Source organism: Rhamphochromis longiceps, linkage group LG1 (assembly GCF_057381845.1).
Source record: "Rhamphochromis longiceps isolate RC_006_pf linkage group LG1, R_longiceps_female_GT1.1, whole genome shotgun sequence".
NCBI lineage: Eukaryota > Metazoa > Chordata > Actinopteri > Cichliformes > Cichlidae > Rhamphochromis > Rhamphochromis longiceps.
Genome location: NC_140557.1, coordinates 5570854 through 5583433, shown reverse-complemented (window position 1 = coordinate 5583433; position 12580 = coordinate 5570854). Strand labels below are relative to the sequence as shown.

At 39.3% G+C, this 12580-nt stretch overlaps 1 protein-coding gene across 1 annotated transcript in view; it reads right to left on the bottom strand.

The window, feature by feature from the left end:
- Positions 1-12580, bottom strand: part of cdh8 (cadherin 8) — a 98896-nt gene that overhangs the window by 58811 nt on the left and 27505 nt on the right. Inside the window, exon 3 of the mRNA XM_085413397.1 lies at positions 3434-3725. Within this exon, the coding sequence (XP_085269523.1) occupies positions 3434-3725 (292 nt within the window). The remainder of the gene's footprint in view (positions 1-3433; positions 3726-12580) is intronic.

Below are 12580 nucleotides of genomic sequence, written 5' to 3'. Positions count from 1 at the left end.
CAATAGTCCCTAAAGGAATTACAAGCAACAAGATACAGTATCAAGAAATAAACAACAATTTTGTAACATATGGCACATATGTCGAAGTAAATAAAAATGCAAAAATATAGGAAGACTACAAGTCATGCGCAAGACAACTGAATTACAATAAAGTTTTCAGGGGACACCACATAAGACAATGTTCACAGTAGGTAGAGGTGAAATTTGAGGTGCAGGTGCAGTCGTTTTATTGTTGACAACCGATCCCATTCAAACCAGAATGCAGAGGAACGAACAAAACAAAAGAAAAGATGATACCGAAAGCAAATTGAGTTTTGAAAGTGGCCCATTTTTGTGATCTGCCAACTTTACCATGAGTTTAGGAAAAATCTAATTTTCAGAAAGCTGTACGTGATTTGCTCAGATATTCACTTTTTATTGTGCTTAATCATAAATCTATCAATTTTAGGTGGAGAGTTCATAGCTAGCATGAGCCACAGTAATGGGAAATGAAGTGGAATTATTCATAAAGGGTTTGAGCAGCCCAGAAAAATAAAAAATAAAAAATCAGTTAACACAGTTTTGAAGAAATTTTGTAGAAGCATTTTACCCCTAGAAAACAATTCAATGTAATGCACTCACAGAAGTTCTAGCAGCTTATGCTAATGGTTTCAAATGTGTTCTGACAGATTTGGCAGATTTAGTGAAGTTAAAACCTTTGCTTTCCCCTTCATCTTATTGTTCCACTGCACCTACAGAGACAATTCACTAAACAATTAAAATGTGAGTCACCTCCATTTTCAGCTATTCAGGAAAATGAAAGTCAGACAAAAGTCACAGAAAGCCACACGTCTTATCCGACTGGCCCTTTTTAAAGGAAGAACAAAAGGTATTTCTCCTTCATTTCCCATTAACCTCTATGCTCCTGCGCACACAGGATACATGGCGACCTCGGTGACCCGTGTCACATATCTCATGCGGCTGTGGGGACCGTTTCCTATGGGGGATGGTGACATTCAGTACGAGGATTCTCTATCTAGCCATAGTCCTTGACAGATAAAAGGTAGGTGTTGATATTTGTCCCTGGTCCCGCTGATACTGTGTGGATACACTCCCGATAAGCAAGGCGCTGCGAAGACATTGATGAAGTCTGAAGTGGAACTGACAAGCTCTGTAAGTGGATAACATCGTCAGGAGAAGCAGGCTGTTACGGTCTGGATTAGATTTTGATTATTTGACACAGGTGGGTTCACGCTAAGCAGAAATTCATCAGCATACTCAGCATTGTCTCAGCTTAGTACCAAATGTAATGCAACGTTTTTTAGCATGTGCAATATTGCATTTTAATGTTTCCCAGTTTCTTGTCACTGTGAAGATTTGCTCATACGACTTGACCATCTTCATCTCTGTTCTGCTCTCTTTCCCGTGGACTTTATTAGTTATGCGCCACTCAAAACGCAGGAATCCACTGAGTCCTGTGCAAATTCTAATTTACTGATGATTTATGAATATGAGGCGAGCAAGATGAACGACTTATTGTTTGTTTGTCCAGAGAGCTTAATTCTCCCCATAACACCACAGCACATGAAAACTTAACAAGAAGGAAACCAGTTGCTAAAAGAAAAGCCTTTCAAGCTAACAACTGAGCCTTCATGAATGTTTAATTAATCAGTAGTGACAAAAGGGAACAACAATCAACAAAGAGATGCCGATTTCCATTTCTTATGCATTATTCCCACTGGCAAATCACAGAGTGCTGTCAACTACCACTTTGCGCTCTACCCTATCACTATGGTTGTTACCGCACTCCACTGACAAAACCCTTGGAGAGCTACAGTACATTTCATTTGAGATCCAAAGCTGAGCAGCAGGGATCAAGTAACAGAGTTCAGACAAGAACAGTTCACTGTTACTTTGTGTTTACATGGATACTTTTGCATTGTGTTTTGTTCCTTTTTGCTTCCACAGCAGCAGCTAATAAGAGTCAGATACAGTTATCATGAGAAGCTGCACAGAAATATATATTTATATAGCTTTCCCTCTGAGAACCGATGCAAAGACTGCATCCTATGGGATGTACCAAATAGACTCCATTACACTCCTAACACCATATGTCCTGGCGAATTATGTCAGCTTTGTGACAGGTAACAAGAGGAAGCTCACTGAGGAAACACAATAACAAGTGTATACCACCCAACAACGGACCCCAGCATCCTTGCTGAACTCCTGCAATGTCAACACAGCATAAAGACACACTCTGATCTCCTTCCTGCTACTGATGGAAGCATTTTTTTCTACAAGACTCAGCTGCGCCGGGGTTAGTAGTGAGGGTCTCAAAACAGTGTAACAATCCACTTACAGGCTTCTGTCTGTCCTAGATGAGCTGCATTATCATCATGCAGTGGTCATTTAAATACATGGATGAAATAAGAAGGAGAATATATGAATATATTAGCATACAGTGCAAGGGCAAAAGTTTTGCGTACCAGTTTGAGGGGGCTTGAGGAATAGTAGCTTGCAATTGGCGTCCGTCAGTATTGTCGCGCTAACTGACAGTTTATGGGTGCACATGCAAACATGTTTCTCAACCATGATATTATTATAATGCTTAAATCTTGAAGTAACAGCCATCCATATCAAGCCTTTCCTACTTTGAGGACTGTTAGGCTTTACTGTTGTGAAAGATGGGAAAAAAAGACTAATTGTAAATGCTTTTGACACAAAATAATGCAGTCCACAGAGGTTCACCCTCTTAATCTCCTTGCCATTGCTTTCAACATCAATCAGTATTATATTCTGCACTTTTAAATCCTTGGATAAACATCTATTATAGTGTGCTATAATAATTTTACAGTAACTGACAGAAAGTGCAATACCCCCGCCCCCCACAAAAAAAAAATAACCCAAAAATGGCCCCTGACCTACACAAAGTGGAGAATAGCAGATTTATGCCCTAAGGCAATATCTACATATGCTGCTGTAGCCTGTCCGAAATGTACCACTGGTGCCTTTCAGCTTGTGCAGAATTTTGATTGTGTATGAAAATTTTAAGAACTCACCACATGCTTGCCACATGTGGTGAGTTATTTAATTTTACAATCTAATATCTGGCTCATGTTTCCATATTGTTAGTTCTTTTTAAGTGAGCTGTTTGTTGAGAGCCTTCCCTAAGTGTGTGTCGACATTGACGCTCGATGTTCAGTCACAGCACTGAGCTGTGGGTGAAGTCCTAGTGATTTGATTTGATTTATCATTCTTGTATTTTCATTTGTGGAAAAATACTCATAGCAGGCAAGCGTGTAAATAGGCATACTCATTTCCTCTTGTTCTTATTCACTCATTATTTTTATGCAATAGCCCATTAGAGATCAGCCGTCTCGGAAATCTCACAGACTGATTAGGCTGCTGTGTGAGGCAGGGAGCAGAAATGAGCTCTGTCTGTATTGTGACTTACCAACAGCAGACATTTCTTCAACAGCGGCATGATACGGGCCTTCGGTGAACTTTGGTGCATTGTCATTTATGTCCTGGACTTTGATGATGAACTCAGTCATGGGCTCCAGAAGCTGGCCTGTAATACCATTAGTGACTTTGGCGGTTAGTGTGTATTCAGCCTTCTCCTCGCGGTCCAACCTCTTCATCGCGTGGATGTCACCTGTCTTCTCATTGATGGCAAAGATGGTGCCTGCCCCCTCACCTGCAAGGCTGTATCTGGCTGTGTCATTGTCCACCTTGTCTGTGTGAAGCTGCAATTAAAAAGAGAAGAAAAATAAAGGATAAGTTCAATTTTGTTACAAAGTTCTCAGTTTTTTTCCCAGAGTGTAAAGACAAACTTAGGGAGCCGGGTGTGAAGAGCTTTTAATGAATACAAGCTGATATGCTCAGCAGATTCTACAAGTTCTCACCACATAAATGCAGTTAAGTATACAGTATGACCATAATGCGCTGTTTGCACTGCTGTACTCTGTGGAAACTAGATACTAAACGTGGCTCAGCATAGCCTACACTTTGCTAAATGAGGCCCGCTGGGGACAATAACTTTATAAGTTGCACAGGAAATGGACCTTAGTCTAGGTTGTTCCTCGTTATACATCACAAATACATCACACAAACATGTGTTATGGGGTATATTGCTCCCTACAGTATGAAATTTACCGGACAAAGACGTTAGATGTCCTTTCAATGTTCATCGTACTACACTGGAAAAATAAGAAATCCATTAAAAATTCAACAGGAAACTCTACACACAATGATGCATTCTCTCAAACTAGCCCCAAAGATACTGGACGATGGTTCATATTTCTCATTATTTTTGTAATTACCGTTTCATTAGTTCACTAGAACTGCATGCCCGGCTGAGTGGTTGGATCCCACTCATTGCACGGGCTGAGTATAACTAATGAATTTGACGATGCGGCATGAAGCTGTTCAAATATCTGCGCTGAGAAGAGCAGGCAAAATATTCTGCTGTTTCAAGTTAAAAGGGTCAACTGAAAGGGCACAGGATACAATGGTATGGACACAAAGAGGTCAGGGAAAAAGAGAAAGAGCCGCCTTTTGACTCAAAAGAAGCAAAGAATTAAATTTTTGCTCCTATAAAGAGACAGAGCATTTCCTGTACTTGAAAGTCACCTTTCATATAAGCCTCTTGAATCCTAAAGTGAGTGAGTTTCAGAAGGGAGGAGAAGCAACATTTACAAATCCAACAATATAGCTGGGACATGGCTGGCAGCACTCTTCTTTTCAGTTTGTATTTTTGTCAACTTATGCGTCTCTTAAAAACACACACACACACACACACACACACACACACACACACACACACACACACACACACACACACGTGACCAAGTACACAGTCATACATCAAAACATCTGTATTCAGCAGCTTTAATTTCATTCCCTGCCACGGCGTTTCAACAGAGGTTCCTGTGGGAGCACGCTTAGGGTATAGAATAGCAAGGTAGAAATGTGTTGGTGACTACAGACCCCTAAACCCCCTGCAATGTTTTCAGAACCTGGCTTTTATGCATATACTGTCTCCGAGTTTTTGTTTGCAGACACTGACAAAGCACATTCGCTTAAATTGTCACACCTTGCACTTTTGTTTTCCTAATTGTGCCATCATTTCACATGAATGATGTAGCTCATTAACACAAATGCCTCGCAACATCCTGCACACTGAGAAACTCTTTAAATGAGCTCAAATTAATGATGGTCTGTCATTGTTTTTTTTGTTTTTTTAAATCCCATGCATGACTACTTATGTGAAGTCTAAAGCCTGCAGCTCAGCATATATGACTGCATGTTGGTGCTTCCCGCAACGGGAGGCAAACTGACTATTTTAGCAGCATATTGGTTTTGGTTTATTCATTAATCATAAATATTTTTAGGTAAGCATCCTGGATTTAATCCTGGTTTGTTTCAATGTGACGCGCCACTTCTTCACTCTGTACTTATGTAAAGAAAAAAAAGAGAAAAAGAAAACCTTTTTGATCAGCTGCAGAGCAATACTGCGATTTTATAGTACTGTGATTGTGTCTGTTTCCATATGTAATGCCCACAGAGAGCTTACAGAGAGACATTTTCAACCAACGCAAACGTGCTTCTGTGCTGTCATCCAACTGCACTTTGCTCTATATAAAAGTACAGGCAGGGGCTGCAGTGGACACTGTTTTATTGTTGTTAACACTCTGTTTCACTTCAGTACTGTGTCTGCTATAATCCCACTCTTCTCTGCGGCTGGCTGATGGACCAAAAACAGTTTAAAGAAGAGTAGCCCAAAGACTGGTTGTATATTTTTGACACTTCCCCCACATATTTTAATAATACCCCATTTGCCCCACTACCTGCTCTCTCCAGATAGAAAGCTGGCAATAGCTGCTCACACACTGCTTAGGGACTTCAAATGTGCTACCACCGCTGAACCATAATTTGGCCTTGAGGCAAGCTGAATCCTGCTTGTCTGCTAGTTTTGTCTTGAGGACTGGACCACTTTTCATGTCTGTCTTCCCCTGCCTCCATCTCAGTGTCTGAGAGTCTTAAAAATAAAGCCCACTGTTGCCTGCTTGCCCCAAATAAAATTCAAATAAAATTACGGCCCATGTTTATTCCAAGCTGGAGGTTGCTCCACTGAGTCACACTGCCATGTACATCTGTGCTGTGCCTGTTCTCCTATTAAACCCAGGGGACTTGCACAGGTGTAGATAATTTTGTGGAGTTGTATTTAAGAAATTTTAAACATTTTCAAAAACAAAAATGCAATAAAAAGTGTCTAAAAATCTACTCTAAAGAACAACAACAAAACATGCAACTTATAAAGCAATCAAAATATTTTAATAAAAAAACCACACCATAAAAATCACACTGCGAAGTGCTATAATTACTACAACCTCATGACACTTAAATAGTTTGAATAAACAAGTGAATAGAACCTAAGTAAAAATAAATAAATATTTAAATAAATAAATATTTATTTAAAAATAAACAAGTTTGTATTGTATTATGGTCCCAGTACTGGCTTAATATGTGAGGAGTGTGGAGATTAATTCTTGCTCTCTGAAATGCTTATCCATGGTTGTATGCTATAAACTCATCGCATGCTGGAAACGACCTACAGTATTATCATGTGACGAAATAAGATGCTGTGGTTTTCTCACATACAGTTAAATCATAAAAGCTGATTTTAAATTAGATTTTAGATGTATGGATATTGGTGCCTGTCTGTGTTTCTCACGTACTGGTCAGGATGCGCCTTGTACAACACCTTGTACAACACCTTGTACAACACCTTGTACAACACCTTGTACAACACCTTGTACACATGGATGCTTGAGACATGGCATGTCAGATTGTTTTTCCTCATTAATTAACCAAGAAACCAAACATAATGAAAAATATTAAAATTAAGTTGCTAAATTAAATAGACTGCGTCAAACACCTAACCCCTGTTTCCCACCCAGCAAACATAAGATAGCAAAGACAGTTTTGAAGCTGAATAATCTAAAAAGAAAAAAAAAACATTTAGAAAAAAATTAATGCCCACTAAAGATGAGTACCACTGATTAAAACACATTTTGAGCTAAGATGGGGTTAAATCTTTTTGTCTCTTAGCTTCTATAAGCATTTTTTTCTCTTCTTTTTTTTTTTAAAAATGACATTAAACCATTGTATAGATTCAAGGTAGAGCAATGTTGCCTTGTCACAGAAACCTAACAAAAATTCAGAAGATGAATAAAAGCTTGATAGAAAGGCATGCTGTGTTTCTTTTGAAAAAGAAAAGTCACACATTCAGTCATTTTCCCAGAAGCTGCCACTTTTGACTTTAAATTCACGAAGGGTTGAGTTGAGCTAGCTATAACCAACAACAATCCTCAAAACTGTCTCCTCTAAATGCCCTGGGAACCCACTTCGTACACAGCCTTCACACTAGAGTGCACAAATTCTCATCAAAGAGTACAATTATGTGAAAAAAAAAAGGTCTGTCACAGGTCCCTGTCATTAACTGAGTTGCCTGGGCAACTAAAACAGCACCAACAATCAGTGACATTGACTGTGGCATTCAGGAAACTAACAGATAATGGATAACAACACTGTAGTTGTGATGATTATGTGCTACACTGGTGTCAGAAAACAACAAGTATTCTGAGCACAGGGTGAGGAAAGCTTACACCACAATGTCTGTTGTGTCTGTGTTGATTATGTATTGGCTTAGTAAGAATGGCATTGACGATATTCGCATCTGTCTTGGCATCGAGTCAACGCGTTGCTAAAACTCAAATAATACGCAAACATACTACTGCTCTCATGTGTATGTCCAGTCTTCTCATAACTAAAGTGAGCATCGACTGCATTATTCCATGAACGTCAACTAAATCTATCACAAAGAAGAAATAACGTTGTCTGTATGTGCAGCAAGTGCATCCAGGCTCTGGAAGTTATTATATCTCTCGCTCTAGCCGCTGTAGGTCAGGTTGTTGAAAAGACAGACATCCATATGTTTTGAAGCTCCAGTTCAGAAAAAAAGACTTGGGTGACAGAAGATATTTTCCTGTGGCAATACTTGTGTGCTCTGATGTCTGCCAGTATACACACACACACACATAAACATAGAGTACTGCACACCTCCATTTGCCAACCGCAACTCCCAATCAGGGGCTGCATGGGACTGCTTATCCTGTCAGCGGAGGAGGAAACATGTCAGTCCCTGCTGAAGATGAGCTTTTATGGCAATCACTTGAACAATCACTGTGTCCTAATGAGGAAGATTCTACAGATTCTACTCCCACATATCCTCCACCCCCGCCATGGGCCTGGGCTCCTGATGCTTAAGTGTAGCCCTACAGAAGGAACTAATGATTTCCCTAGTTGTCAGGCCAAATGGTAGATAGGACATGTTCTCCTCCTATGTATGTACCAGTAGGACTGTAGAGGGAGAGAGAAAGACTGACGCAAAGAGGGAAAGGGAGGAGATACTGTCACTGTGATGCTTGTCAGCTACCGTCTGCAAGAACAGACTTCACACAGTACGTCGGATTGCTTTCTGCAAAGTCTACTTCAGTTGGAGTAAGGGTCAGAGGTTGATGAATTCGATCTGCAACTGTGTTGGTTTTTTATCAGTGGTGGAAGAAGTCAGATCCATTACTTTTGTTTACGGAAATGTACAAAAATGTAAAAATGTTCCAGGTCTGCAGTTAATATTATACATGGAATCACAGTGATCACAAAAGCAGGAAAAGTAAAATAATTTTTTCCGCCAAAAAAAGAATGAATGATATTTAACAAATTATCATATGATACAAATACTAACTACATTCTGTTACTGACAAACACACAATTTTGTCTTATTATACTGGGTAGTTTAAAAAATATATATATTTATAAATATATAATTTTATTCCTTACAGCCATTAAACAGTTGCAAACAATCTGAACAGAAGATTCATGTTTTGCCGCTGCTGAAAAACAAATGTATGTAGCTACAGTTTGCTGAAAAGCTGAAAAGTAATAAGATATATAGTAACAGTTCAAATACTGTGCTATTTAAAACTACACATTCCTTTCTAAAATATCAAAGAGTGGAAACTCCAAGAATCAGAAAGAGGTACCAATACAGTACTACTACCCCAAATTGCCCACTAACTCAGGAAAAGCACTTAGATTCTTTCCACTGTTATTACATAATACAAGCATTCTGAACACATTTAATGTAGCACACTGCCAAAAGTGCAGGACAGCATGAAGAAGTGCTGTATAATGCATCACTGTGTTGACTCTAAATGTCATGTTTAGCACAATCCCGATGTGGGTTTGTTTAGCTGAGGATGCGAGGTCTGACTGGCCGATAATGTGGAGTAGAAATGCCATGTTAACCATTAAATATGGAGACGACGGCATGTTGTTATGTAAAATGTATACGAACCCCTCAAGGCCGTGCACTGCATGAACTAGTTCGCATAGCACCTTTTGTAAGAGCCAGATGTTGACCTTTTTCTATTCAGCTCAGTCAGTTAATATGGCCCAGTTCTCCTCATCTGTTCAGTGTAATGCCATCTCACAGAAGAAATCCAAAGAATTAATTTGAGAGGGCCCCATACTGCAATGAGGGATCAATAGAGGGTAATTCATTGCCACTGATAAAATTAGAGCTTTTTTGTTCCATCTGTACACCCTCAGGCAACTGTAGCCTAAATAGTTACTCCAGATAGATTCTACTCAAACATGTCGGGAATTAATTGTAGCTTCCTCCCATTTGTTGGATTTTGACTCTGTTAATTACACCTACATGAATAATCTGTAATTCTAAATATTGCAATAACATTTTGAATGTACGGAACAGATGGTGCGATGCATGATATATGATACACTTAGCTATTCTTGGAAACATTTTCCCTCCAGTCTGTCTCATGGCACGTAGCGGTTTATCAAATTGGACAGAAAAGTTCCCTTCTGGTGTGAACCACAAAAGACTTTATTGGAGGAAATCATATAGTGAAGCTCTGTGATGCTGGGGCATTGGAAATAGAAAGTTTAATTCAGAAATATCATAACGTGAAATGCTGTCAGCTCTTCAATTCTTTACACCACAAATGAGGCCAAATTTAAAGGCGTTAAGTAAATGCGTTCAGATGCTATGTGACTCAGTCATTTTTACTTCTGTGGTGAGCAAATATAGATTTTTTTACATACCCCCAATCAAGATAAACTGTTTTAAAGGATCCGTTATCTACTGCTGCTTCCTTGCACATGACACAAAGGAACTGATTCCTTTGGGATTTGTAGCCATTGGTTGCTATATAACAATAATCAATATTGCTTTTTTTCAGAGGTCAATCACAGTATTCACGGAGGCCAAAAAGAGAGAAGAGAGCCTCACATATTTTCCTCTTCATTTATTATTACTGCTGACACTCGTGCTTTATTGAGACAATGAGAGAGAGATGGCGTCATGACCCATATACAGGGAAAGGTGATGGTCTGTAATTGAAGCCAACTCCACACAGAAAAGGTAGAGTAATTACAATCAGTAAAGAGTCTCCCAGTGTTATACCCCCTTCACACACATGCACAGAACTGAATTGTCAGCAAGCTATCACCTTTTGCTTTCGTTCTGCTTTCGTTTTTTTTCCCAGACAACAATGAATTAATGAGACAAACAAAAAAGGCAACAATTTGTACTGCATTTGTGCGCAGTCTGTACCAAGGTCAATCAGGGCTAATGTGTTTCATGTCTATCCATGCACTTTGAGCAATGGCACATGTGTTCCATTCACTGCCACTGGCACTTTATTGCTTCTGGAGAATAAGTCAAAGTCAAAGCAGCTACCTTTAGTAAAAGAGGGCAACACAATTAGATTAAGCCACCCATGAAAAGCCTTTTGTTTGTGAATGTTGATACATTGGAGGATGCATTTTAATCATAGCGGGGTACAGTGTCACCGCAATGAGAATGGGAAACAGGAAAATAAAAACAATGGCGCATTATGCATTCAGGCTGTCGGCAATATTGGCTCTCAGTTCAAGAAAGACCTGTTGTATGCAAGTAATCTTCAGTATAGATTTTTACCGCCTGCTCATTATATCCTGGTGTTAGAACAAGAGAGAACTGGACAATCACTTTGTTGGTTGGTGTGTGCTTGATATAACCAGAAAACAAAGGTAAATTAAAGCAACACGACTTCTGATATAACACATTTGTCCAATTCATGGCTGCTCCACATGTGGCCCCTGAAGAGCTCAGCAGTCAGATTTAAGCCTTTGTGAGAAAAACCTGTGATTTGCAAAAAAGCAAACAAACAAAAAACGAGGAAGAAATATTGTGAACAATAAAGAGACAGTGTGTGAAAAAGTGTAAATGAGCTCAGCTACAGGGCTACGGCACACATGCCGAGTGTTAAATAGAGGGAGATTTTTTAACATTAACCTCAACTGCTGCCATTACCCTACCTGTGGGCCACAAACTTATCGGTATACACAGCATGCCGAAAATGGGTGGGTGTGGAGAGGTGCTAAACGAAACAAGCTTAATCAAGGACCACAACAGTTTTCTCTTTCTTCTGTGTGGCCGACCTAATCAAATCAAGGAATGAGATTGATTTCACGAGGTGCAGATGGATCCCGTAGCAAGTCTAATTCAATGTGCCGGCTCTCCACTATGATGTGTGTTTTCTCGGTCCAGATGGTGCTGCTCGGGTTTGTAATTCATATTTCAACATTTTACTCCCCCTTCCTCCCTCTCTCTTTCTTCCTTCCACCCTCTCTCTTTCACTCTCTTTTTTTCTGATTTTTGCTCGTCGTTTAACAACCAAGTAAATGTGTACTGATGTGGATAAGTATCATAAACTCATCTGTCAAGCTTGCGATCCTCTGATCTTGTTAAATGTCACAAACAACACATGCCGGCTGGTGAGTTTTATGGAAGAGATCTTGGAGCTCAATTGTTGGAAAGCAAAGCAGGAAAAAGCGATCTGTATAAACTGAAAATATAGCCTTCGTATAGAATTATGTTATGTGGTAAACTATTCAAAAAGATTTCTATAGAATTGTTTCTAACCCTGTAGAAACAGTTCAAATGTAACAGTGTTCGGATATCCATCATTTCAGGTAAATAACTCAAATAACAAGATGGTTTAAAAAAGAAAAACCTCAACATTTTCGTACAATCCTTTAACCAAAAACACTAAAACAAACTTACCTCTCCTAACGGTGGCAAGTCATATTCAGATTAAGGATTGTATAAGCGTGATTATGAATATTTGATAAATAAAGAAATAAATAAAGCCACAAATTGCTAGATAAATTAGTGGACAAACCTGCAATGTGCAATTATCAAAGTTTTAATTTTGAAAACATAGTTTCAAATGTGTTTCATGTATAGCATATGTAGATATGCTCAGATTTCCATAATTGGAAGGCACGCAGAGTCGGAGCCATTCTTTTGGGCTTATTCCTGTGGAAAAATGCAGATGTGCTCCACAGTGCCTGTTCGAGCTGTCAAAGTCATTGTTCTCAACCTGAGAAGTCTTGCAAATTAGCCAGTTTCAATGCCAGCTGCCACTGCTGGAAAGGCATGCATTGCTGGTGTTGAATATTCCTGCAGGTA